This window comes from Mesoplodon mirus (genome assembly GCF_964341445.2).
Source record: "Mesoplodon mirus genome assembly, chromosome: 11".
In the NCBI taxonomy this organism is placed as follows: Eukaryota; Metazoa; Chordata; class Mammalia; order Artiodactyla; family Ziphiidae; genus Mesoplodon; species Mesoplodon mirus.
In genome coordinates, this window is record NC_138987.1 from 27680617 (window position 1) to 27708431 (window position 27815).

The 27815-nt window shown below is 44.0% G+C and overlaps 1 protein-coding gene across 1 annotated transcript in view; it reads right to left on the minus strand.

The window, feature by feature from the left end:
• The window catches only part of NT5DC3 (5'-nucleotidase domain containing 3), a 55666-nt gene that overhangs the window by 12538 nt on the left and 15313 nt on the right, over nucleotides 1-27815 (minus strand). Inside the window, exons 2-12 of the mRNA XM_082635127.1 lie at nucleotides 24143-24327; nucleotides 17846-17920; nucleotides 17336-17391; nucleotides 13279-13369; nucleotides 11818-11955; nucleotides 9989-10049; nucleotides 9457-9559; nucleotides 9211-9312; nucleotides 6724-6805; nucleotides 5371-5457; nucleotides 317-457 (exon numbers count right to left, since the gene is read on the minus strand). Coding sequence (XP_082491253.1) covers nucleotides 317-457; nucleotides 5371-5457; nucleotides 6724-6805; nucleotides 9211-9312; nucleotides 9457-9559; nucleotides 9989-10049; nucleotides 11818-11955; nucleotides 13279-13369; nucleotides 17336-17391; nucleotides 17846-17920; nucleotides 24143-24327 — 1121 coding nt within the window. The remainder of the gene's footprint in view (nucleotides 1-316; nucleotides 458-5370; nucleotides 5458-6723; nucleotides 6806-9210; nucleotides 9313-9456; nucleotides 9560-9988; nucleotides 10050-11817; nucleotides 11956-13278; nucleotides 13370-17335; nucleotides 17392-17845; nucleotides 17921-24142; nucleotides 24328-27815) is intronic.

Below are 27815 nucleotides of genomic sequence, written 5' to 3' on the forward strand. Positions count from 1 at the left end.
AACACTGGCAGAGGTTCTTGAATCCCACTGATCTCCCAATGAGGGTTTAGTGGGGAAGTAAGGACACCAGATTTCCCACACGGGCCCCACAAAACTCTTTCTCCAAATGGCTTTGGGAGCCATTTTTAAAATTCTCTTTAGGGAAAATGGCAAGACTCTTTTAGGGGCAAAATCACCCCAGTGGTTATTCTGCAGGATAATTTATGCCTCATACTTCAGGACCACAATTAAACATAAAAATACCTGAAAATAACTTTGACCAGTGGACTAACCTCAGCCTTAAAGAAAAAGTAGGAGAGGAAAAAAAATCCCAAACCTGCATCTGCTCCAATAACCCAGTCAAGGTCTGTAGCCAGGTCATAGTTTGAATGTACTGCTCCGTGTTCATAATTCTGAGCTCAGATCTTAACTCTGGGATAATTGCACCCGTTCGCCAGCCATGCTTCAGGGTCAAGTCCTGAATGCAAAGATCACAAGAAGTCAACATTAATCTCAACAAAATTTAAACCATTTCATGACCTTTCCCCGACGCAACAGACATTCACTGAATTACGTTTTAATTTGGGAGAGCTAGGTCGACAGCAGCTTCCGGAACACAGTTCTAGCCAAAGCAGCATGCCATGGACTTCTGCCTCATTGCCCTTGTCTGAGCTGTACTGAGAAAATCCCTCTGCTTTGCATTATTTCTAGGACCTCATACCTGAAGTCACCCTACCGCCAGGAGAAATTCTGTAATGTTAGTTATTAACCAAGCTGAATTCAATGAATTACACTTAATTAAAACAAATTTAGCCTCAGGCTTTGACCATTTCACCCCAAGAAAGTTTCTGTTCCGGAAATAATTGCGGCAAATCACAGACCCCACATAAATACAGGATCTGGAATCATTAACCATGGTCTATAAAACCACATTTAGGTCAGGGGCAGAAAGAGGGTCAACTGAAATGCTACTGAAGGTCTTCATTCAATTCATCCACAGACCGCTGGGGAGCACCCACCGCATGCCAAGCCTCCTGGGTTATGGGGAATCTCACACTTGGAATGATCACACAATACCAACATATATGATCACGTTTTCATTCCAAATATTGTAATCCCATGATATGACATTATAAGCCAGAATATCTAAGGTATGTCCTGGAAAATCTAAGGTACACAATCACCATAATGAATGGCTGTTAATTTTCTCATTTGACAGTTATTAAATATTACAGTTTGCCAGGCCCTGTTCTAGATACTGACAATAAAGTAATGAACAAAACTAACAATTCCCTGCTCTCAAAGGAAATAGAGACAAAAAATAAGCAAGTAAAAACACAATGGCAGGCGGTGAGAAATACAATGGACAAAAATCAAGCAGAATAAGAGGGAAAAAGGAGTTACCATTTTATATAGAGTGATTAGGAAGACAAGGCGAATACATCTGAAGGTAAGGAGAGTAAAAGTATGCAAATATGTGGGAGAAGAAAAATCCTGCCTGGAAAAAGAGCAAGTGCAAAGGCTCTGGGGCAAGGACATGCTGGGAGCAAGGTGTGTTAAGAAACAGCAAGGTCGGGGCTTCCCTGGTGGCGCAGTGGTTGGGAGTCCACCTGCCCATGTGGGGGACGCAGGTTCGTGACCCGGTCCGGGAGGATTCCACATGCCGTGGAGCGGCTGGGCCCGTGGGCCACGGTCGCTGAGGCTGCGCGTCCGGAGCCTGTGCTCCGCAACGGGAGAGGCCACGGCAGTGAGAGGCCCGCGTACCGCAAAAAAAAAAAAAAAGAAAGAAAAGAAACAGCAAGGCAGGTAGCCTAGAGCAGAGTAGGAAAGAGGGCAGAGGCAGGAGGTGCCTTCATAGAGGGAGGCTGGGGAAGGAGAGATCAAGTGGGGCCTTGAGGGCAATTATAGGAAATCAGGCTTTTACTCTGAGGAAGAAAGGGGCTTTTAAGGAGAGAGCTTTTAAGGGTTTTAAGGAGAGAAGTGGTATGTGGCTTACTATTTTGAAAATTCACTCTGCTATTCACCTAAAGCTAGAATCTGTGCTCTGTATGTCCTAAGGATGCCTACCTTCTTCAATGGTTGAATTTCTTTAAACCTTTCAATAGTTCTCTTTCTCCTATAATATATGAGACCCTACATACATCACATTCTTTTAAATATTCCCAGTGGTGACAAACTTTTGAAGGTGGATCTTATTTCTGAAAATAGGTAAAAAAATCATTTGGAACATTCCTAAGACTAAAGTACATGATAATAAATTAATAATAATGCAACTAATTTTCTCCTATGCCTCAAATTGGCTCTCAAATATAATCCAAAAGGGGCATCTAAATGTATTTTGAGAAACGGCAGCAATATTAAAGGATCTACATTCTCAAGAGATTCCTTTGAAGGGTAATGTTCATTGCCCACATACCTCTGACATGTTAATGAATTGGTCTGATCGCTTTAAAACAGTGGTTTTCCAACTTTAGCATGAATCCAACTATATGTTGTCTACAAGACATTTATTTTTGATCTAAGGACACTCATAGGTTGAAAGTGAAAAGATTAAAAAAGATATTCCAAGCAAACAGTAACCAGAAGGAAACAGGAGTGGCTATCCTCATATCAGGCAAAATAGACTTTAGGTCAAAAACTGTTATAAGACACAAAGAATGACAGTATATCATGATAAAAGGGTCAATTCACCAAAAATATATAACAATTCTAAGCACATATCAACCAAACATCAGAGGTCCAAAATACATGAAGGAAACATTAACAGAACTGAAGGGAACAAAAGACAGCTTTACGATAATAGCAGGGAACTCAACAGCTCACTTTCTACAATGGATAAAATAAGCAGACAGAAGATCAAACAGGAAATAGAGGACCTGAACAACACTATAGATCAATTAGACCTAATAGACATATACAGAACACTCCACCCAACAAAAGCAGAATACACATTTTTCTCAAGTGTACATGGAGAATTCTCCAGGAGCAACTGTATTTTAGACCACAAAACAAGTCTTAATTAATTTTAAAAGACTGAAATCATACAAAGTATCTTTTCTGATCACTAGGAATGAAACCAGACATCAACAGCAAAAGGAAAAAGTAAAAAATTCCGAAATATGTGGAAATTAAACAACACACTCTTCAACAACCAATGGGGCAAAGAAGTCACAAGGGAAATTAGAAAATACCTTGAAACAAATTAAAATGCAAACACAACATACTCAAATTTATGGGATGCAACAAATGCAATACTAAAAAGGAAAATTAATAGCAATAGCCATTTACATTAAAAAAAAAGATCTCAAAACAACTTAACTATATACCTTGAAGGAACTAGAAAAAGAACAAACTAAACTGAAAGCTAGCAGGACAAAGGAAATAATAAAGATTAGAGCAGAGATAAATAGAATAGAAAAACAATAGAGAAAAATCAACAAAACCAAGAATTGGTTCTTCAAAAAACAAAAGCAAAAAAACCACAAAATTGACAAACCTTTAATAAGAAAAAAAGAAGACTCAAATTACTAAAATCAGAAATGTAAGTGGTGACATTACTGGCAATTCTACGGGGCGGGGGGAGGGGAAGGATTATAAAAGAGTACTGTGAACTGAGTACTGTATGCCAACAACTTGGACAACCTAGATGAAACGGACAAACTCCTAGAAACACACAACCTACCAAGACTGAGTTATGAAGAAATAGTAAATCTGAATAGACCTCTAATTAAGGAGATTGAATCGAGAATCAAAAACCTTCCAACAGTGAAAAGCCCAGGACCAGATGGCTTCACTACCAAACATGTAAAGAAGAATTAACACCAATCCTTCTCAAACTCTTCCAAAAACTGAAGAAGAGGAAACACTTCCTAATTCATTCTATGGGCCAGCATTATCTTGATATCAAATTTTAGTGTGGAAAGCTGTGTAGAACACAGATGGCTGGGCCCTACCCCAAGAGTTTTTAACTCAGGAGGTCTGGGGTGAAGCTGAGAATCTGCAGTTCCAACAAGTTCCCAGGTGATGCCGATGTCATGGGGACCACATTTGACAAACTACTGCATTCTTGACAAACTACTTCTCATAGTGCTAAGACCTGTCTGTGTGTGTGTCACCTCATGGGGCCATGTACCTACATGCCTCCGGGGTAGCACACAGTTAGTTATATCCTCAAGGCCCACAGGCCACACAGCAAGAGGTACATGCTGTGATGCCACGTCACCTGGCCGGACATTCTGGGAGTGCCAACATCCTGAAGGGAGCACTTTGTTTCTACTTTACTAAGCACTTTTGTATATATTAGCTTATCTCACTCTTCTTACAAATGAAGACATCCAGGCTTGAGGGATGTGCCCATGGTCACACAGCTAATAAAGAGCAGAGATGGGAGAAAAACCTCAGTTTTCCAATTCTCCCACGATTCCTGCCACTAGACCTCAACCCATTGGACAGACATGATTATGCAACACGTGTACGGGAGTCACGTGGGAAGGGTGTCACTACACACAGGCACTGGCATCAACCCTCTACCTCCACCACCTCTAGGAAGTTTGACTCCACAGACCTCAGTGGGGCTCAGGCACGTATGCTCTGAAATGCTTCCCAGATGGTCCTACTGCTCAGCCATTAAAGGTCACCATTTCGATGGTACAGAGCGACGCAGACATGCATACATGTGAGGCCAATCCAGTGTGGGCCAAAATACTTAGAAATATCAAGAGTGGAGGAGTTTGACAGCCGGCCACGACCTACTCTTGTTACCTCCCGGACATCGAGCTTCATTCAGACTTTGCAAAATGTGCGCTGTGCAACCTCGCCTGGAATCACTTAACAAACATAAATTCATTCTGCAAGGAACCAAGTTGGTAATAGATGTGACTCACTCAACCTGCGCCAATTATAGATTAAATCATAATTCAAGTCCTGAGACACTCTAGTCATTCCGAGGGGCATGAAAAGCCTCATTTTCACATAACAGCTATTTCCTGGAAATGCCAGTTTTGTACTCTTTCAAAATGACTGGCTGGCAAAAGAAACCCTGACTGATGTTTATGAGATTTTACGAAGCATTTGTATGTTTCTGATGCTTAATAATAAAAGGGAAAGGAAAGAACACGGACGTTTATTTCTTACCATTACCTAAGTGGAAAGATTTTTTCTGATAAACTGAGCAAATGGCTAATTTCCATCATTTCCCCCAAAAAAATAATCTACTTCATGACTGTGATCTATCCTGTTGCATAAAATATGAGACATCAAAAAAAAGAAAGAAATGTGGCCCTCTCCTCACTTTTATGAAAGTATGAAAATGGTCTTAAACAAAAGATAAATTCCTCAATAAGTGGGCCTAACACTGTCCCCAACAAAGAAACAGAAAAAAAGGTTCCTCACCGCCAGGTCGCTGTATATATGGTCACCAAAATACAACACTTTGGATCCCCTCCATCCAGTAAGCTTCAAAAATTCATATAAATTACCCTGCAATAACAGAAAAGTATAGGTGTTATATTGTATGACAGATAAGAGACCTGTATAACCCATGGCCCAAGATACCTACTTTTCTTTTTAAATTTCTATTTATAGTATTTATTTTATTTTTTTTAGGCCGCGCCATGCGGCATGCAGGATCTTAGTTCCCCAACCAGGGATCAAACACGTGCCCTCTGCATTGGGAGCACAGCGTCTTAACCACTGGACAGCTAGGGAAAGTCCCGTTATCTACCTTTTAAAACTTAAAAAAATGTTTTTGCTTTTACAATTTATTTTAAATATCAAAATATAAAGATAAAAAAATTTTTATGTGAAATCTTTTAGACCTTTCTTCTAAGTCAAATGTACTTTTCAGAAGGGCTTCATACTGAATATCTTTGTAATGATCTTTTTTTTTCACGCTTAACGTTCTGTGACCATGTCAATAAATATTCGCCTGCCATGTAGTTTTAGCAGCTGAGACCTACCATGATTCATTTTACCAATTATCTGAGGCTGGACATTTACCTTGTTATCTATTTTGTAAGTAACTTCATGATAAACATTCTTGTACCAAAGCTTTAGCTACATCTTAATAATTTTCTTAGGCTCACTTCCTAGACTTGGAGGGCTGTTCAAAGCTAATATTTCAGGCCTAAAAAATATACTTACTGCCAAATCCAGCAGTCTGTTACATATCCAACAGGTATGTATCAGTACTTTAAAAAAAAAAAAAACCTGTAGAGTACTGTATAGTACTGTTCTGTAATTTTATGTTATAAATATTACACAAATATAAAAACGTTTAAAGATAAAAAAAAACCTAATTTCAGTAACACAAAACTGGACAGCAATTCAATCATTTACTCAAACACGGGAGAGCTTTATATGATACTGAAATACATCAAAACTGTACATAAAACACAGTTCATCAGGAAATAATGACTAGTTTGGGTACGATGCCATGTGATTAAACACTTACTAAAGAGAAATTTCCAAGGTTTACTACTGGCATCTTAAATTTTATATGCTATGGAAAAAATGCTTTAAAATTTTTTTTTCAAAAACTGTTCAATTCTGAGCTAATTTACACACAGCACATTGAAAATGTATGGACTTAAGATTAAATTCTGCCACTAAGTTATAAACAGTCCATTGAAGCAGAGCCCTCAGGACTGTGCCTGGCACATGGCAAGCCTCAGCGAATGTCAGCTGTTATCATCATAACCGATCACAAAGCACAGCAACAAAAAGGACAGATGGGTCACGAGATACCTGTTTATAAATCTGGCCCTTCTGCAACTTGTAGATTTTATCCCAGAGTAAGACGCCTTTCTCGTTCACCTTCCGGAAAGGTCTAACAACAGAAATGGGAAACATTATGACGTGTAGTAGCAGTACCGGCTGTGTGCTCTATGAGAAACTCCACGGTTAGCCCCTGAGAACAGAAAGGAGCCAACTGAAACCGAGTCCCCACCATCACGTTCCTGGGCCTCGTGCAATACACCCCAAACTTCGGACCCCAGTATCCAAAGAAGGTTAGTGAAAAACAAGAACTCCAGGGCCAAATATATTTGGAAAACACTATCCACTATCTCCGTTCCTCCTTAAAGGTTACTGATGGCTCTGAAAAGCCCTCCTATAAAGAAACTCTCTTTAGCCCAGATTTTCTAAACGTATTCAACCATGTAGAAAACTTTTCACACACACAAAAAAGCTTATAGAAGTAGTGCTTAGTATATTTATCCAGCTTTGTACTTGAAATGCAACCACTCTAGATACAAAATACATCAGAGATCAGAGAACTGGGCATATTATTTTATGATGGAAAAATAGGAAAAAAAGAATAAAGGCCTCATTCCTCACCCTGGGGGTGCTAGTCCAAAAAACACAAGGTTTGTTTGTCCTTTTTCTTTTTTTTAGGTAACACTTATTTGGATTGCTTTCCTAGTTAGAAAAATACAAACTCACTGCAAAAAAATCTGGAAAAATGCAGAAAAATACAATGAAGAAAAGGAAAATCATAATGCCAGTACCCAGGCAGAAACACACCATTTCAGTGGATATCTTTCGGCCTTTATGTATCTGTTATCTTTCTCTTTTTTTTTTTTTTTTTTTTTTTTTTTCTTTTTGCGGTATGCGGGCCTCTCACTGCTGTGGCCTCCCCCGTTGCGGAGCACAGGCTCCGGATGCGCAGGCCCAGCGGCCATGGCTCACGGGCCCAGCCGCTCCGCGGCATATGGGATCCTCCCAGACCGGGGCATGAACCCGTATCCCCTGCATCGGCAGGCGGACTCTCAACCACTGCGCCACCAGGGAGGCCCTCTTTCTCTTTTTTATGAATATAAAATGAGGATCATTTGCGGATACTAATATGTATCTTTTTTCTCCAAGGCTGTGAGCAATTTCCCATGTGATTATGTAACCTTCATACATCATTTTTTTCAGTCGTAAAACATGTTCACTGCCATTAAAAAAAAAACACCTCATTTTTAATGGCTGCATAATATCCCCTCATATGGACGTTCCTTTAGGTTGTCTAACCTTCAACGTTATAAATAACATGGGGATGAACAGGGGTAGAGAATTCTTAATCCAGGCACCCAGAGTAAGGAAGAGCGCTGTGCTGGGAAAATCTAATCCAAGACAGGGTCCTGCCACTGACTATAAATATGACAAAGGAGGGAGGTGAAAGGAGAGATGGGGCCCTTCCCCTGACCACTCCACCCCGCTGGGATCTAATAAGAAAATGCAGGAGAACGTTTTATCAGTGACCAAACAGCAAGCCAGTGTTTACAGCTGTTTTTGATCAACACTTGTTTTTCCTGCATTCTCTTGACTTCTCAGTCTCTGCACATGGTTCTTGGGTGTGCCTCTTCTCCCAGGAGTCACTGTGACACCTCGAAAACTGGAATTTAGCATCATAAGAGGAATTTAATCCACTCAATACTAACTACAGGGCACCGAATTATTATGCTTTAAATCGCCTAGCAGAGAGGGAAGGGCTGCATGGTTACCCACTGCAGAACAGAGAAATGTGGGTAAAAGTGTTTCAAAAGTAGGTCACTGTTATACAAATACGAATTATTTTTATAAATCCTAGTGCAGTAACTCTCAACACTACTGACATCTGTGGGGGATGACTCTTGGTGAACCGGTCTGCCCCGCACATTAAATCACCTTTTAGGACCCGACCCTCAGTCACAAAACACGAAGAGCACACCCCAGTCACCTTCACAACCCAAACTTTCCCATTCCTCTATTGCTCAAGGATTCTGCGGCAGAAAGACTTTAAGTTTTGGTCTAGATTTACTCCACTTGATGCAAAACCTGTATTTCAGAGAAGTTTTGCAAAATCTAAGTGCAATTGTCAGTGAACCATTAAGAGCTCTATTTAAAGAGATACCCACCAGGTGGTTTGCTGTTGCTGTTTTGTTATGCTTCACAATGCATCTGCATCGAGAGATCTAATTTACTATGTGATGCTAAGTTTGGAATTTTCATTGTTGTCAATTGTTCTCTTAAAGCCTGACTCATAGGACTGAAGCAGCCCGAACTGAATTGAGAACCATTTCAAGAGGTGTCAGCTGTCTGCTATGTACTCATCCCACCTTCCTTGCAATTACTTGCAAGCGTTAAAAATCAAAAGCTATGATGTTAGATGCTCGTGATTTTCCAACTGGATTTCACCAAGACACGTTACATAAGTATTCGCAGCAGCAAATGAATAAAATCTAGTCCCTAAAGAGACAGACAACTTACCTCCGCTTATCATTAAAGAAGTTTGGCTTCTCCGCCTGAACAATGACCACATCAAACAGGTCCCTCCAGTCTTTTCCAACAATATACCTCATCCCTTTGTCCCTAGAACAATATTTCAGCCAGGTTAGTCTAACACTGCAGGGATTAACTATTCTTGCAACTTTTTCTTTCGAATTTCCAACTATCAAAATACACGGAATGCAGTAAGTGAGCCAGAAAGTAGCCAGGAATCACAGAAGAACTTACACAAAGCTACTGGGGCTATTGGTGATGAGAAACATCTTCTTGCCGTGATCAGCCAGTTTGGCCAACACTGCTCGGGTCTGCTCAGGGTAGCAGATGTACTTTTCTAAAGAGCAAGAGAAAAATGTACACAAGAGTTTCAGGGTGAAGTCAGTCAATCTGCAAGCACTTCCTAAATGGGGCAGATGGGTCCAGCACTGTCTAGGGCACTTGAGGGGAGAAAAGCCTTCAGGAAGCTTGGTTCGAGGCCGTATATTGGTACCCAGTATCAGTAACCAACACCCTGCCTCTTCAGTCTAAGTGGAAAAAACTAAGTGGCTGCAGCTGCCAGATCCTCTCCTTGCCAGTCAGGATTATGTCAAGTTCTGAGACAAAGGGGAGGGAGACATCTAAGGCGCAAGGATGCAAGGTCCCTGCACTGCACTCAGAAGAGGTGCTACAGCCCCTGCTCAGCACCTGGAGTGAGAGTAAAATGCCTGCGTAATTACATAGCAAAGGGAAAGGCTGATCTTCACGATAACATCCAGGTACCTACCAATATCTGTTTCAATTGCTCTGTACATGATCCCTTTGGTGTGCACGTCCCGAATTGAATCCTGTCAAAAGATACGTTTTTAATCAGTCAGAGTATAACTGAGACAGTCTAAGTAAGAGGACAAGCGAAATGGCCTTCAGGATAATGTCTGCCTGCAGAAGCCTGGCAACCCAAGCACTAAATGAAATCTAAATTCTGGTCCATTTATCACAGGTGGCCCCTGGGAAGAAACTTAAGTTTCCATGGTGATAGCAGCAGTTTCCAGTGCAATTTTCAAAAAAGCCACTTGGAGGAGGTAATTTGTATGAACAATTCTGAATAAAGTCCCACAGGATAAACAGTCATTTATATGCAGTATCATGATCAAATAATTCCAGGTCATCTGAACAAAGGGAATTACTGCTCTTTTCATCTTTGCACCCTTCCCTGGACCCCAGCAGCAGGTTCTGTTGGGCAGAGAACAATGATAGGATCCTCCTCTCTTCAGTGCTACCGAAGAGGCAAGGAAATGTCAAGGATCTCGGAACTCGGGCAGAGATGTGGTCCAGCCGGCGGACATGAGGAAAAGCCCAGCGGCATGGCAGCCTGATGCCTGGCAGGTCTCAGAGCACAGCCCCGCTCTCAGGTAGCTCTAAGCAGGTCTACTACATAGATGGGCACTCCTGGAGGCACATGGAAACTTCCTGGAGTCTGTAGCAGGGAACTGGGCTGCAGAAAAACTGGGCCATAAGCCTTAGAAAATTGGTAGGTGCTTATCGTCGGGAATGAGCACCTCTGGACTGTAAACTCAACCTCAGTTATCTTCCACCACAGGCCTGTTTCAACTGCGCATCGGCAGAAGGCAGTGGTTAAGACCAAGCCGGAGCCCAACTTCCTGGCCTGAAATCCCAGCTCTGCTACTTACTAGCTGGATGTCCTTGGGCAAGTTACTCAACCTCTCTGTGCCTCAATTTCTCTATCTGTAAAAGGAAGGTGATAAGAGCTCAGGGCATTCTTATGAGGATTTAATTAGTTAATATGCATAAAGCATTCAGAAAAATAGTGTCTGGAACACAGTAAACTCTACATGTGCGTTCACTATTAGTGGTAGTAATACTTCACAGTAAAAACTGAACTTTCTAGTAAACATCTTTCCTCATGAATGCTAAGGGTTACATAACTACCAGTGATTCTTAAAGATTCCTAAAGATGAAGTATTTGTGTGAGCAAAACGGAGAACCAAAACTAAATATTTAAATTTAGTTCAAATGACACCAGATTGATATTGAGAAACTGTTCATTCATCCTATATCTTCTTAAAAGCCATGATTCAGGGCAGTCAATACTTAAAATTAGTCATGAACACATAATAAAAACACTGTAGTACGTACATATGGATCTTTTAAAAATACAGATATTTAAATAATATATATATAAATAGATGCTTAGAAATATGTATTAAAAATATATATTAAATAAGCAATATATAAACATATTTTTAAGTCCTGAAAAAAGTTCAGACAGCTTAAAGAATATATCTATAGACACATGTGAATATGAATGTAAATTAAAATACATAGACACAAAGTCATGTAAATGATGTGTGTATATACGCACATGGAAATCCAGATAGCAAGTACCCTCTTCTTTTAACAACCAATTTGACTTACTTCCAATTCTCCTAACATAAAATCTTTCTTAGGATTTTTCAGGATTAAACCACAAATAAAAGAGATCCCAAGCAAAGGATGATTTCAAAGGCCCAGCCGACAAGGGAGGCCAGGGATTCTATTACTTCTGCTGAGCAGCTAGAAGAGGTACAGCGTCATGGCACCCCATGTCCACACCACCTTGACGTCTTTGTACAGGTGCACAGGCTCATAGTCAATGTTGTTCTTCAGAAAGTACTCGTTCACACAGGACAGCAGGGTCATCTCGGGCAGGGAGAAAATGTCCATGAACTGCTTCATGGTGTTTCCGTGGGAACTCTGCAGGCAGGGAGGAAGGCTTCAGCAAGAGAGCCGACACCACGGTAGACTTTACATTCACCCAGGGGATTCTGGTCGTCAACATCTGGCTCCCTCCCCACAAGGAAAGGAAAATTCTAATAATGGAAAAGTAAAAACATTCACCTTGTTTCTTGTCATTCACGGCAGAGCTGACGTCTCACTCTAAGTGTAAGTGGGATTTCCAAGGAAATGCCCTGATTTCCCCCCAAAAGTCTAACCACCCTTCCCTTTCCTCTCCTTTGACTCCATCCATCTTAAAGCTCACACGCTTTCATCACACACAGAGGAAAGCCAGCACATTGATTCTTGCCCATGGAATGGCATAAAAAGCCACTAACTCTCCTAAATTTGAGCACCCACAGCCCACATGAGAGTTTGAAAAAGAGCCTTTCTCTGAACACATGTGATTTATAAGAATAAGTTTACCAGCTGATTGGGCATCTTCACTGCACTTTGATAATGCAAATAAGAGTGCATCTAATAGTACAAGAAGCAGAAATGCGGAGAGCAAAGAGGTCCACAAAAGTTAGAAAAGCAGGGCTTCCCTGGTAGCACAGTGGTTGAGAGTCCACCTGCCAATGTAGGGGACACGGGTTCAAGCCCTGGTCCGAGAGGATCCCACATGCCGTGGAGCAACTGGGCCCGTGTGCCACAACTACTGAGCCTGCGCTCTAGAGCCCGCAAGCCACAACTACTGAAGCCCGTGTGCCACAACTATTGAAGCCCGCGCGCCTAGAGCCTGTGCTCTGCAACAAGAGAGGCCACCACAATGAGAAGCCTGCACCCCGCAACAAAGAGTAGCCCCCGCTCACTGCAACTAGAGAAAGCCTGCGTGCAGCAGCGAAGACCCAGTGCAGCCAAAAATTAAATAAATGAATAAATAAATAAATTTTTTTTAAAAAGTTAGAAAAGCGGAGGTTTCCCTTTGGCACAAAGTGACGTGCTGCCCTTAATCTCAGGGGAGGCAACAGCTGCTGTACGATAGCTCCCAGTGACTTAATCCAGAAAGTGGGGACACACACGGGGGGATGGTGGCAAGCGAGGGGGTACAAGGAAGGTATACAGAGCCTTCACCAGGTAGGGGGGAAAGGGCTGAGAAAGGAGAAGCATGGAAGAACCCAGGAGAGACCCTAACATACCCATCTCTCTCAAATCGAGGGTCTCTCGAAACACAACCCCAAATGTCCTTGCTGATTCCCTATGAGCAGAGAGTTTAGTAGTTCAAGATCCTAAAGCTACCAGGCCACGTTTCGAAAAGGAAAAAGACAGGCTGCTTGAATTAAATAAAGACTTTCTCGTTACCTTCCCATAAAAGTCGCTCATCTGTTCCAAAGGCACGTGGGAGCCCTCGTACATTTCAATGACTTCCTCATCAGGGACCACGCTGAGGCCTCTGGGAAAATCACAGGCGGCAGTGATTTTGATCAGTGAAATAATGACTCCATTATTTGTTCTTAATTCTCTCGGTGTTTTTGCATTCACAAAGTTACTGGAGAATAACTGGCTCAATAAGCATATCGTACTCTAAATAATAAAAATACAGCCATGGTAAAACAGATGACTTTGTGGTATTAAGACTAGGGAGTTAACACAAAAGATTATGTAACCTGTGTTCAGAAAAAAATGTCACACAGGGCTTCCCTGGTGGCGCAGTGGTTGAGAGTCCGCCTGCCGATGCAGGGGACAGGGGTTCGAGTCCCGGTCAGGGAGGATCCCACATGCCGCAGAGCGGCTGGGCCCGTGAGCCATGGCCGCTGAGCCTGCGCGTCTGGAGCCTGTGCTCCGCAACGGGAGAGGCCACAACAGTGAGAGGCCCGCGTACCGCAAAAAAAAAAAAGTCACACATTTATGCACACCTTTAACTGCCTGTAACACAGGCAGTTAGCATCAACTAGAGACGGCAATAGTTTTCAGACCTCTGGCAACTGCTGGCATTTTTCAACTGAGATGCGAGACGCTGCCGTCACACAGAGGCAGGAGGCGCCGCCGGTAACTGCTATCAATAACAGGCATGATGCTGCTACTATGACTCCTGCCATTCTACTGGTAATGAGAGCAGGACAAATAATAGCTAATACCACGTGGCCCCTGCTGAATGCCAGAAACGAATTCCACGGAGTCATTCACTTAATTCTCAGCAATCTTAGGAGGGAGGCACTATTATTCTCCCCATTTTCCAGCAGAAGCCACCAAGGCACAGAAAGGTCACAGACCTTGCCCAAGGTCACCAAAGTAGAAAGTGGTGGGTCAGGACTGGGTCCCAGGCTCTTCAACCACCACATCACACGGCTTCCCTCAACAAGGTACATGGCCTCCTAATGACCTGCTTTGGGGTGAGTTTTGGGGTTGTTTTTTTTTTTTTTTTTTTTTTTTTTTTTTTTTTTTTTTTTTTTTTTTTGCTGTACGCAGGCCTCTCACTGCTGTGGCCTCTCCCGTTGCGGAGCACAGGCTCCGGACACACAGGCTCCGCGGCCATGGCTCGCGGGCCCAGCCGCTCCGCGGCATGTGGGATCTTCCGGGATCGGGGCACGAACCCGTGTCCCCTGCATCGGCAGGCGGACTCTCAACCACTGCGCCACCAGGGAAGCCCAGGGGTTGTTTTTTTTTTAATGTTTTTAATACATTAGAGAGAGAGAGGCTGGTCTGTCCCCATCCTCCTCCTGCCCTCTGATACTCTACCTTAAGAAGATGAGCACTGAGGCAGAAAAAGTCACACACCAGGCTCCAGTGGACTATACACCACGTCAGGATGCCTGACACCACCTCTGGGAAGAATGATCCCAAATGCTGCATCACACTGAAGGCCAGTTTCCCCATGTGTAAAAAGTCAAGGTAACGTCCCCCATCTGCCTGCTTCCAGGAGCCGCAAGAGAATCTGTACATGAATCCAACTTCTCCAAAGAGAGGGAAGAAAAGATTGTGGAGTCTGGCTGGCCAGGATTCCACCCCTGTCTCTGGTATCCATGCTGTGAGCAGGTGCTTTCACGTGGGATTTAATGGTCTCAGACTTCCTCCCCTGGAATAGCCCCTCCAGAGAACTGTGAAGGGAAATATCTGTTCCCCACCCCCTTCTCTAGAGGAGAAGGCACCTGAGAAACAGACACCAATGGTGAGGAAACCACAGAGTGAAGGATGGAAACACCACGCTGTGCTACAACAGGCGTGTAAACAATGCAACTCGAATTTCAGTTACTAACACAAACAGGGTGCTTATCACACTTGGCCAATATTAAACTACGTATAAAACATGATTTACATGTGACGTGTAACTTTAATGAAAATATCACTTCAGCCTCTTTCCTCCATTCTCTACGCTTATCTTAACTTTAAAAATAGCCAAGGGGATTCACTGATATTTTGCCTCTGATCTTGATTAACTTGAAACAACTACTGGCCTGCGAAAACAAAAGAGCACTGGACTTCCCTTTATCTTTGCTCCAGAAATCAGATAAGACACTGGGACTAAACCAGATCTTTCTAGACAGTGACCTTGGAAGACAGCTCTGGCTACCGCAGCAGCAGTCAGCAGTGAACACCCCTAAGGCTCTGACACCTAGAAAGGGAATATACAAAGTAAAGGGATTCTGCCGGGGGAGTGATTTTTCTGTCCCCACCCTAGGGGCTGCCTGGTCCTTCGGAAGCCACTGCCACCTCTAAGACACGTTCACAGGCCCGTGGCCACACAAGCTGCATCTTTAAGGCCCACATAACCAAATGCCAGCTCAAAACATGCAGACAGAGCAGCACACAGACCTGCCGGAGCCAGGCTCAGGCAGACGGTCGGCCTCACCCGAATGCGGCCTAAACCAGCACTGAAATCAGAATAAAACTTTACATGGCCCTGTATGCATAAGAGAAATAGAAAGGGTAGGAGCACAGATCTGAAAGAGTCTGCCCTGGGTTCAAATCCCAGCTCCCTCACCTGCTGGGGGGATTACCTGGACTAGGAACAAGTAATTTAACCTCTTTGGGTGTCGGTGTCATTTTTTAAATGGGGGGCGGGGGCAATAGCAGTACCCACCTCCTGGTGGTACCTACTGAGAAGATTAAATGAGTTACTATAAACAGAACGGCACCCGGTACATGGTAAGTACTATCCAAGTTCTGCTGCTGTGACTACGATGGGAACAATCCTAGCTTTTCACAAGGTTCCCAGTTAAGATCTGAAAACATGGATATGAAACAGGACTGCGGCGGGGAGCCAGCCCGCCCCTTGGCCCAGCGGTGCTCACGCACACAGCCCACACACAGCGGGAAAGCCAGCCCGATGCAGCAACCCTGAGGGGATCAGAGAGGGACGAGGCTGAGGCTTAAGAATGAACAAGACCTACAGGGCTTCCCTGGTGGCGCATTGGTTCAGAGTCCGCCTGCCGATGCAGGGGACAGGGGTTCGTGCCCCGGTCCAGGAGGATCCCACATGCCGCGGAGTGGCTGGGCCCGTGAGCCATGGCCGCTGGGCCTGCGCATCCGGAGCCTGTGCTCCGCAACAGGAGAGGCCACAACAGTGAGAGGCCCGCGTACCGCAAAAAAAAAAAAAAAAAAAAGAATGGACAAGACCTACAGAGTCATAATGCAAACAGTGAGACAATCAGAGAGAGATCTCAACAGGGTTAGGAGAAGAGGCTGGAGAAGAGGGTGCGTGTGCAGGAGAGCCAAATCCTCAGCCCTCAGAGCAGGGACAATGTCCAGAATAAATTAGGAAACAGAAGTGTAAGCACATTATTTAGAAACAGAAAGAAAAATACCAAATATATATGTAAATAGAAACCACACTCCTAAATCCCACCCACAAATTTAAGAATTAGACAAGGCAAAACCCTTCCTTTCAAAGTTACAAAGATTTCTCACCGAGCTCAGTACTTCTACTAATTCTATCAATAATAAACAGGAGGAAAAGAGGCTTAATATCCAAACTACTCAACTACCATGGTGGGAACAACAACCTGCCCCCACCATCCCTCTCCATCCAAACCTCCTCTGCAGGACCCTCACTCAGGTGGCCACCATCACCTTTGGAGAGCCCGTCCTCCCCAGAGTCCTCCAAAGTGCTCCCTAATGGCTGAGCACACATCCATCATCACCTGGGTCACCGTGGACTGCACTGATTGGTCTACCTGTGTGGCTTCCAACCTACATCCCAAGCTCCTTGAAGACATCCTCACAAGCCAAACCATTAGCATCTAACATGGTAGTGGCCTGATCAGTGTTCCTGAATGAGGGAGGGAGTGGGGGAATGAGAGAATGATTCACAGATACACACACACTGCAGCTCTCCCATCACTAAACACTCAGGGGGTCTTGAAACCCAAAGCCACTTGGTTACTTCGGGTAAATTAAATTTACCTCCTCTCACTCTTACCTGTAGACAGTTCCCAGCTGGATGTAATGAAAAGCATCGATCTTCATCAAGACTGCCTTCAAAAATACAAGCACACACAAGGTAAATAATGCACAACAATTTGCATATTTAATGAAAATGCCAGGAGTCATTATAAATCCTATCAACATCAAGTTGTCATAAACAAAGAAGCATCCTGTATGTTTCTGAAAGATTTGCTTGCTGAGTTCCTCATTAAGGAAACAGCCTGTCTGCAAAAAAAGATATGACAACCACCTTGTCCTCATAATGTTGAAAATGACTGACTATTGGAAATAAGCAAGTGTCTCCCAGTGGCTAAATGCTTTCATGCTCTTTCCAATACAGTCTCTTGAAAAAGACTTCATCCGAAGCTGTTTTGGATAATTTAGTTCTTCAGCCCCAAAGAACATGATTTAAAATCAATTTACACGTTCAGCAAAGAAAAGCATCAAGAGTACATTTTCCTCCCAAGCATGTTTAACTGTAAAAAAGGATGAGAATTCAACCTACCCGCTGCACGTCATAATGCAGTCCGCGGATTGCAAAGTTTGGGTCATACTCATACTTCCTGATTTCCACGGGATACTAAGAAGGAAGAAAGGAACCGGTTTTAGCTAGCGACGTACTAAGTTCAAGACAGCATCCACACTTGGCCCCTGTACGAAGGCTGAGACGGCTCGTGCACTTGGGTGGGAAGCTGGGGTCAGAAGGGACAGGCCACAGCTTGCCCTCTGCTCCCAGACCACGCGCTTCCAGGCCACAGAGCACCCCTTCTGCCCTACGTGTTTATCTTCCCACACACAGGTGAGGCCTCGGCCCCCCAGCTTCTTCAGCCCCCCCGGCTTCTCTGGCCTTATCTCTCCCCGTCCTCAGCTGCAGGGACCCCTCAGCCGTCGGTACAGCCTTCCTCCCACTTGGGCCAGAGACACCCTCTCTCAGCGCCCGGCTCCTGGGTACAGCTCCAACCCTGGTTCAGAACACACGGCCTGGCTCCCCTGCTATTTCCTAATCATTAACCTGTCCCTCCTACTACACAAAAATCCCAATCCCCTCCTTATCCACTGCACCCAGCATCCAAGTCCTTCCCTCTCTCCCGAGATCTCAGAATTGGAACACCAGTTACCTCACTGGTAGCACCGACGTACCGAGCACACTGTCTGCTGCTCTGCACAGCTGGCCCCACCATGCCCATTTGACAGATGGGACCTCAGAGGCTCCGGATGAAACAACCTGGCCTGGGCCACACAGCACGGGGCGTGGTGAGGCGGGGGATCAGGCACTCCCCACTGCCCCTGCCCTCAGAGCGTGCACCTGCGGGCCAGAATATCGACTTCTGTGTCTAGGGAGGCTGTGTCCCCAGGATCTCCCAATCACTATGTGAACTGCTTACGTAAAAAACCTACACAACTGTCAACGGGCACAGGAAACCCCTCTACATGGCTGCACAGCTACCTCCCAGTGCACGGCCAGGGTCACGCGTGTGCAAGAGCATCTCCTGGAACCACCAGGCTGACCTGCATGCGGCAAGTTTCCCAGCCAAGCGCTGAGTCAAATGTCACATTTGGGCTCATTTATCTAACACCTGCCACGTGTGCCAAGGAATCACTCAATGCTATTTCCCTCCTGGGCAGAAAGTTATAGAAACAAAGTTCCCCAAAATCCACACAAAACATGAAGCCAAGGCAAAATGACCTGTATCAAGCGATTCTACACCAAGCACTATACTCTCACCTAATGGTGGAATCCAATGAATACGTCAAGTATTTACTGAGCACGTACTTTGTGCCAGGGCCTAGGAATGTGACAGTGAACAAAACTGACATTGTCGGGACTTCCCTGGCAGACCAGTGGTTAAGACTCCACGTTTCCACTGCAGGGGGCCCGGGTTCAATCCCTGGTTGGGGAACTAAGATCCCGCATGCCACATGGCGCAGCTAAAAAAAACAAAAACAACTGACACCGCCTCTGCCCCAAAGAAGTTTCCATTCTGCGGTGGGCAGGAGAACCATAAACATATCAACACATGGTACAGTGCCTCACAGTGATAAGTACTACAGAAAGAATGCAGTACAAGGGTTCAGAGTCTAGGAAAAAAAAAATGAGGAGCAAGGCTTCGGGTTGCCTGGAGCCAGGCAGGAGGTCCCACCAGAGGAACGGGCAGGTGCAAAGGCCCGAAGGTAGGAGCGTGTTTGGCGGTTCAAGGGGCAGCAAGGCAGCTGGAGCGGAGCAAGGGCAGGTGGCAGGAGAGGAGGCTGGTGGGGAAGCCTGGGGCCCAGGAGCACTAGAGGCTTCTGCTGTCACTCCAAGCGTGATGGGAAGGCTCGAGGGGGTCTTGAGTCCAGGACTGAGAATGACTAACGTTTAAAGGTTCACTCTTGCTGCCGAATGGAGAAGAGACTAAGGGGCAAGAATAGAAGCCAGGGGACCAGTCAGGGGGCCACCGCACCATCGGGCGGGAGGGGATGGTGGCTTGGACCAGGGTGCAGGCAGCGGGGGAGGTGAGAAGTGGAAAGAGACAGGCAGGACATATTCTGAATGAGTGAAAAGAGAGCTCACGGCTGCAGAGACTGACTTCCTCCCAAACGGTACAGCAGGCGAAGGGAGATGAGAGTAATTCTGTAGTGGAGAGACCTGGTAAACACTACCTCGGCCAGAGGGTCAAGGCCAGCATCGTCAGTGGTAAGACATGTTGACGGGATGTGATGAGAATGGAACTCTACCTCCATGGTCTTCCTCCCCAAATCCACAAGCCCAGTCTAACCATGAGAAAACAGGGGACGACGCCCAAGAGAAGGGCATGCTCAAATGTACTCACCGGGACTCTTCACAACCATCAAAGTCATTGACAGGTCATCAAAAATAAGGAACTTGTAAGAAACTGTCAGAGCCAAGAGAAACCTAAGGAGACGTGACACCTAAATGCAATGTGGTGTCCTGGATGGGATCCTGAACCAGGAAAAGGACATGAGGTAAAAACTAAGGAAACCTGAAGCAAGTACAGACTTTCATCAATAACAATTAATTAATTAATATCAGTTCCTCAGTTGTGATAAATGCACCAAGGTAATGTAAAATGTTAACATTAGGGAAACCAGTCATGGGGTGTACTCTCTGTATTACCTTTGCAACTTTTCAGTAACCCTAATACTCTTCTTTTTTTTTTTTTTTTTGCGGTATGCGGGCCTCTCACTGTTGTGGCCTCCCCCGTTGCGGAGCACAGGCTCCGGACGCGCAGGCTCAGCGGCCATGGCTCACGGGCCCAGCCGCTCCGCGGCATATGGGATCCTCCCAGACCGGGGCACGAACCCGTATCCCCTGCATCGGCAGGCGGACTCTCAACCACTGCGCCACCAGGGAGGCCCCCTAATACTCTTCTAAAAGGAAAAGTTTATTATAAAAAAGAGACAGCATGTGCTGAGAGATCAGAGGTGGAAGAGAGGCGAACTGAGGTGTCGAGGCTGGTGTTAGGCTTTGGATTTGAAAACCGGGCGGACGTCGGTAACCATTAATAATCAGGAACACTGATGAGGGTGCAGATCTGGGAGGCGAAATTAAGAACTCTTCTAACACTGTCTTTCTATCCCTTGGGGCAGACGTACTGAATGAAAATACAGATACAGTTATTACCCAATATTTATTTCAATTTTTGTAAAAACTTATTCTCGTGAAAAAAAAGAGAAAGGGTCATTACGAAAGGGCTGGAACATTTACATTTGCTTTTGGGAAAGACGCTCAATTGCAAGCTTACTGCTCTATCACTATGCATCTCAAAAGCAGATGTCTTTCATCTCCACAAGTACGTTTAGCCTTTGGCAGGAAAAAAATGGCACCAAACTCAATGCTTCCAAGAGCATCTTGGAAGAATTATTTTCAAATCCAAAACAAGAGAAAAATCTGCATTAGCATAACTGCCTCTATTAATATGCTTGATATAATTAGTGTTAGGACACACTTCTTTTATCAAAGCAACAAACAGACATAATGGGAATGAAATAAGTATCTTAAATCTAGAAGCTTTTCTAATCATAATGATTGCAGCTTTTTCCCATCTATTTCATCTCTCTTTTCTCTCCAAAGTTCATAAATTTTTAATCTTCATGAATATTTTATTTTCATATGAACAACAAACCCACAGGGTAGAAAGAAAAGGTGTTATTAATCCCACAAAAGGCAACGTGAACAAAGAAGAGAGCATCACTGCCTTGGAAATACACAAATCTAAGTTCAAATTCTGGTTCTGCTTCCTACTGGTCTTGTGGCCTTGAACTACTAGCTGAACTCCGTAAGCCTCAGTCTGCTCAACTGTAAAACAGAGTGAATACCCATTTGCAGGGCTGTCACGCAGATCAGAAATAATAGTAGTAACAGCTAACCTTTACTGAGTGTATTCTATGTGCCAGGCATTTTACAGAAATTAACTCCTTTGATTATCACAATAACATTTGAGATAAGTACTGTTAACTGTGCCCATTTCATAGAAGAGGAAACTGAGGCTCAGAGACATTAGGTCAGTTACTCAAGATTACCTAAGACGTAAGTGGTAAAAGGATTCAAACTCCAGCAGTCAGGCTCCAGAACCTGTGCTTTCGGCACTGAGCAGACAACCAACAGTTGGCGCTGTGAGTATAATAACCTCTGTTTTCTAAGTGGTGTCAGTCACAGCAAACGTTGCAGATGGCCTGGGATTAGAATGCCAGCACCAGTGCAAGACCCCTTCAGCTCGCTCTCCAATGGGGTGGTGGGGAGATGGGATAAGCCGACATATAGGAGAGCAAGAGCACGACCACCCTGCTCTTATCCTGCTTCCATCCTCAAAGTAAAGGGAAAGGACCGTGGGTAAGACCAAAGAGGAGAGAGTCTCTTGAACAAATGGAGAAATGCAGCTGGATGGCAAGTGGCTAGGTGGGTTTACATCTGATCAAGTGGCCATAACTAAAGAAGCTTGGTGGCTGAAGGGAATGTTATTTTTGGCAAGTGCCATTTCTGCATTCTGAATAAGGACAAATGAGTTTCTTATTAAATCCACTGATAACCAAAAGCTGAGGGGATCAGGAAATAACACTGCACCAAGTGGTGAGGATGCAAAACTTTACCAGCATTTATAAAGGTACGATACCCAGAACCAGGAAGGGGATGGGCTCCCTCTGGTCCACACTGGTCAGACCCCACCTGTAGTAACATCTTCAGTTCAGAGCCTCACATTTGAGAGGGATAAACCAGAGCACACACAAAGGAGGGTGACCAAGACGATGAAAAGATGAGAAAACACACCAAGTTAGAATGGTTGGAAAAACTAAGAATGATCCAACAGGTAAAAGAAGTCTTACAGGGCATAATGGTCCATATAACACCCAGCCCATTACTCAAATAGTCAAGTATAAAACATCAGTTTTCATGATTGAGGTTTCTAGGTTACTCACGCCCAACCTCCCCCACCCCCAGCCCACTTCTGTGGATAAAGTCCTTCCAGATTCCACTGAAATGTCACCTCCTTCGTTGTTTCCCCAATTCCCTCGGGCAGAGAAAGTTGTTCCAACCATCCTCTGCACATGCCTAGCTCTCTGTTCAGATGTCTGTAGGGCTCCACCAGGCAGAGGCTTCATAATCTACCTGCCTGCAGGATGGACTCCCCCACTAGACTGTTGGTTCTCCAAGGACAGCACCTGTATTCTACTCACCTTCATCCTCCCTGCTTCTATGACAGAGCTCAGCACAGAAGAGGACTGAGTAAAGGGAGAATGAACGTGTGAAGGGATGAATGAAGAGAAGGGATCAGTGGTAAAAGCTGCAAGAAGGCAGAACTGTTCAACCCGTGGAAGGACCTCCCCAAATTCAGAACATCTCCAGGAGCGAGGCATTCCACTCACACTCCTCGGGATGCTGTCAGGGGTTCTCAGAGGGGACTGGTCCAGATGACCTCTGAGGATGCCTCTCATCCTGGTTCCTGAAACATGTACTCAAACTAGACTAGAGAAAACCACGTTTGGTTGTGAGTGTTTTTCTTCCTTCCCTATTATAAGCTCTCAACAACACTACATATCAAAAGACAGTCAAATATTCTTTATCTAAGAACGCGATTCCGTTCAGTGATGAGAGTAAAACACTGCCCATGATTTCAAGAATTTCTTCCAACCAGAACCCAACAGTCTGCCACTGCATCAGGCTTTGGGAGAACCTATGTCACTGCTCCATGAGAAAGGAGAGGGCAAGCGTCCGCGGCTGAATCTCCACTAATGAGTAACTTGGGACAGTCTTTTTGTCAGAGACGTCTAAAGATTCTTTATTAAACAAACAGCTATCTTCCAGGTACAAAGTTTCAGTTAGGCAAGATAAATGAGTTTTGGAGATCTATTATATAGCATAGTACCTATAGCTAACAATATTGTATTGTATACTCAAAATTTGCTAAGTGGGTAGATCTTATGTTAAGCGTTCTTACCACACACACACACACACACACACAAATCACAATAATAATAATAAAGGGGGCAGGAGGAAACTTTGGGAGGCAATGGATAGTTTATGACCTTGATGATGGTTTCACACACTTATCCTGAACCTCAGTGAGTTATATACATTAAATACATATAGCCTTTCACGTGTCAACCATACCTCAATAAGTGGTTTTTTTAAAAAACTATCTTTCAGATGGAGTCATTTGGAACAGAACCAAATCTACTCATTCATTCAGCAACAATTTACTAAGTGATGTCTACCGTGCCATGCACGAGGCCAGGTCAGCTCGCTGCTAGTCTTCAAACGCCAATGGGGAAGAGGAGGAGGACTGTGATGTCCCCATGCTCTTACCCTGTGTTCGTTGATGAGAAGTTCCCGAGCGGCATTAAATATCAGTGTGTGGAGGTGCTTGGAATAAAACACCAAGGTGTAATCATAATCAAAGCCATAGATTTCAATGTCCGACAGGCTCATCTCATTGTTTGAGAAGATGGCATCTGGATTCAACAAGTTGCTCATAATTGAAGGAACCAATTCTAGAAGTAAAGGGAAAAGATACATTATACCCTATGATAAATAAAGGTTAGTATGATTTCGAAACAAAATGAGTAAATTAAAGTGCAAGAGTGATTAGCCTTCCCTTGAAAACATTATGCTAAGTGAAAGAAGCCAGTCACAAAGGACCACATATTGTATGATTCAATTTATATGACATGTCTAGACTAAGCAAATAGTATCAGAGTCAGAAAGTATCAATAGACTGGTGGTTGCTTAGAACTGGCGGATGGAGAGAAATGGAATGACTGCTAATGGGCATAGAATTTCTTTTGGGGGTGATGAAAATGTTCTAAAACTGATTGTGGTGATGGCTGAACAGCTGTTTTGATTACACTAAAACCCACTGAATGGGAAACTTTAAGTGGGTGAATTGTATGGTATGTACATAACATCCTAATAAGACTGTTATAAAAAAAATATTTGCTTCGACATCACAAAAAGATTTGTTTTTGTTTAAAAAAGAATATATGCGGGCTTCCCTGGTGGCACAGTGGTTGACAGTCCCCCTGCCGATGCAGGGGACACGGGTTCGTGCCCCGGTCTGGGAAGATCCCACATGCCACGGAGCGGCTGGGCCCGTGAGCCATGGCTGCTGAGCCTGCGCGTCCGGAGCCTGTGCTCCACAACAGTGAGAGGCTCGCGTACCGCAAAAAAAAAAAAAAAAAAAAAAAAAAAAAAAAAAATATATATATATATATATATATATATATATATGCCAGTTAGAGATTTTAGAAGATAGAAAAACATGTAGATAATTAAATATCACCCACTGTAACGTCACCCAGAAAAAAACTATTAACATGTCCTGTATTTGCCGCCCATATTGTTCTATGTATGTAGTCTACATAGTTGACCTCACATGATATACACAGCTTTGTGTTCCACTCTAAATTTAATATCCTATCATAATGTGTTCTACCATTATAGACTTTCTAAGAACATAAATTTAAATCATTATATAGGGCTTCCCTCGTGGCACCGTGGTTAAGAATCCACCTGCCAATGCTGGGGACGTGGTTTTGAGCCCTGGTCTGGGAAGATCCCACATGCCGCGGAGCAACTAAGCCCGTGCGCCACAACTACCGAGCCTGCACTCTAGAGCCCGCGAGCCACAACTACTGAAGCCCGCGCATCTAGAGCCCGTGTTCCACAAGAGAAGCCACCGCAATGAGAAGCCCGCGCACCACAACGAAGAGTAGCCCCCGCTCGCCGCAACTAGAGAAAGCCTGCACGCAGCAACGAAGACCCGACACCACCAAAAATAGATAAATAAACTAATTAATTTTTTTTAAAACCCATTATATAAGATTCCGGTATATTGTGCCACATCAACCTTTTACTCTATGTTACACACTTAGGTTTTTTTCCTGTTTAAAAAAACAGCATTAAGTACCTTCAGATGTTCATCTTTGCCTTTCAGATGATTTCCTTCAGATGGTTTGTTAGAAATGTGATTATCCCCAGGATACCATCAGGGTCCCCTGGATCCTATGCTAGTTTTGAGCTTCTTTTTTGAGCAGTTCTGACTGTTTGTGAGGGTTGCTATTTTCATGACTTTTATTCTTTCTTGGAGGTTTTCCAAAAGCTCATCCTACCTTACAACTTCCATGAGCCCACTGGATCTTTTTAAAAATCTAAGATGCAATATGGGAGATTAGTGATCTTAGTTTCCAACATCTTGCTATTTTATCATTGCAGACATTATTTCATCATTACCTAGCAATTATTCCCACCTATGATTTTAAAAGAAGACTAAATAGGGCTTCCCTGGTGGCGCAGTGGTTGAGAGTCTGCCTGCCGGTGCAGGGGACGCGGGTTCGTGCCCCGGTCCGGGAAGATCCCACATGCCGTGGAGCGGCTGGGCCCGTGAGACATGGCCGCTGAGCCTGCGCGTCTGCAGCCTGTGCTCCGCAAGGGGAGAGGCCACAACAGTGAGAGGCCCGCGTGCCGCAAAAAAAAAAAAAAGACTAAATAAAGAAAGCAGGCTATGACAGGAGATTGCCCAAGATGTTGCAACAGTGAAACAAATCGTCGCTACAACGTCATCCTTCAGCTTCCTCATTGCCCTGCCCGAAGTACCACATCATTTTCAGGAAGGTGTATCAAAGAAGTCTGAAGATACCATCTCTGCAGTCATTTTTTTAGCTTTCATGGAACACAGCTGAGAATTCATAATTTTCTATTTTCCAGCATAAAACTGACAGAAGAAGACATTTCACAATTATTAGATGAGTCAGAAGATGAATGCAGAGATAGAAAGCAGGTCTCTAGAGTCAGGTAATGACAGAGGTTGCACAATATATTTCTAAAGACAAAAAGGAAGTACAATATTCTCATCCAGTCATTTCACAGGTAGTCATTTGACACAAAGAATCTCATCACGCAACATTTTGCAGCAAGAACACAGACCGTCCCATTTTGCTAAGAGGATATGTAACAGCATTCTCTCACCTTTTATGATGTTTGTGCACCAAAATTTACCTGCAACAACTCATCAGTAAACAAATGCTGAAGGCAGGCTGACTTCCTGGTGATAGGTACAAAACCAACACATGCACACGAAAAGTGAACTGTCCACATCTTACTGCTAAAACTGAACTATCTGTATTTCACTACTCTTCACATTACTACGGGCCACCTCCGGGCTCTGTCGTAAGAGCTACTATTTGTTAAGCACTTACCACGTACCATATGCTCAGAAGCACATTCTATCACCTCATTTAATCCTTACGACACTCATGAGGCGAAGGCTCTACCATCCCCACTTGATGTATGAGGACACTAGAAGCACACAGAAACTATACAATTTGCTGAAGGACACACAACCACTAAACAGCAGAGCTGGGATTTGAACCTGGTAAGTCTGGCTTCAAAATCTGCGCTCTTAATGCTCTTCTCCAGGATTATGGGAATCAACAAGCATTTGAGAAGGGTGCACTTATTTTCTCAATAAAATGGAGTCAACCCTTCCTCATTTCAATGCTTACCATAGAGTCTACAATGCTTCCTCCTTCCCTTCTGCTCACTTCTTTCTCACCTTATCCACTTCTCAGAGGCCACCTGAAATACCCAAAAAGTACTACTTTCACAGGGTGACAACTCCAATCAGGGCATCGTGCCAGCCACAATGAGGTATTCTGAGCCTCTCAGAAGGCTCCCTATAGCTGTGGGGCTTGGATCCCTTTGAGAACCTGACAGAAGCCATAGAATCCTCTCCCCACAGAAAAACACAAATAAAATTTTGTGGAAAACTTCAGGAAGGTTGACCCCTGAAGCCTATTCATGGTCACCAGGTAAGATGCCAAGTTTCTCTCCCACTGACAACCTAGATATGACCAAGTCTACTGAAAATCCAAATAGCCAAGATTCACCAACAGTTCCATTTCTTCTTAGTTTGTCAAAATCAGTGAGATGATAACCTTGGCCTTTTTTTTTTTTTTTTTACAACTAAGATCCATCTGAGGAT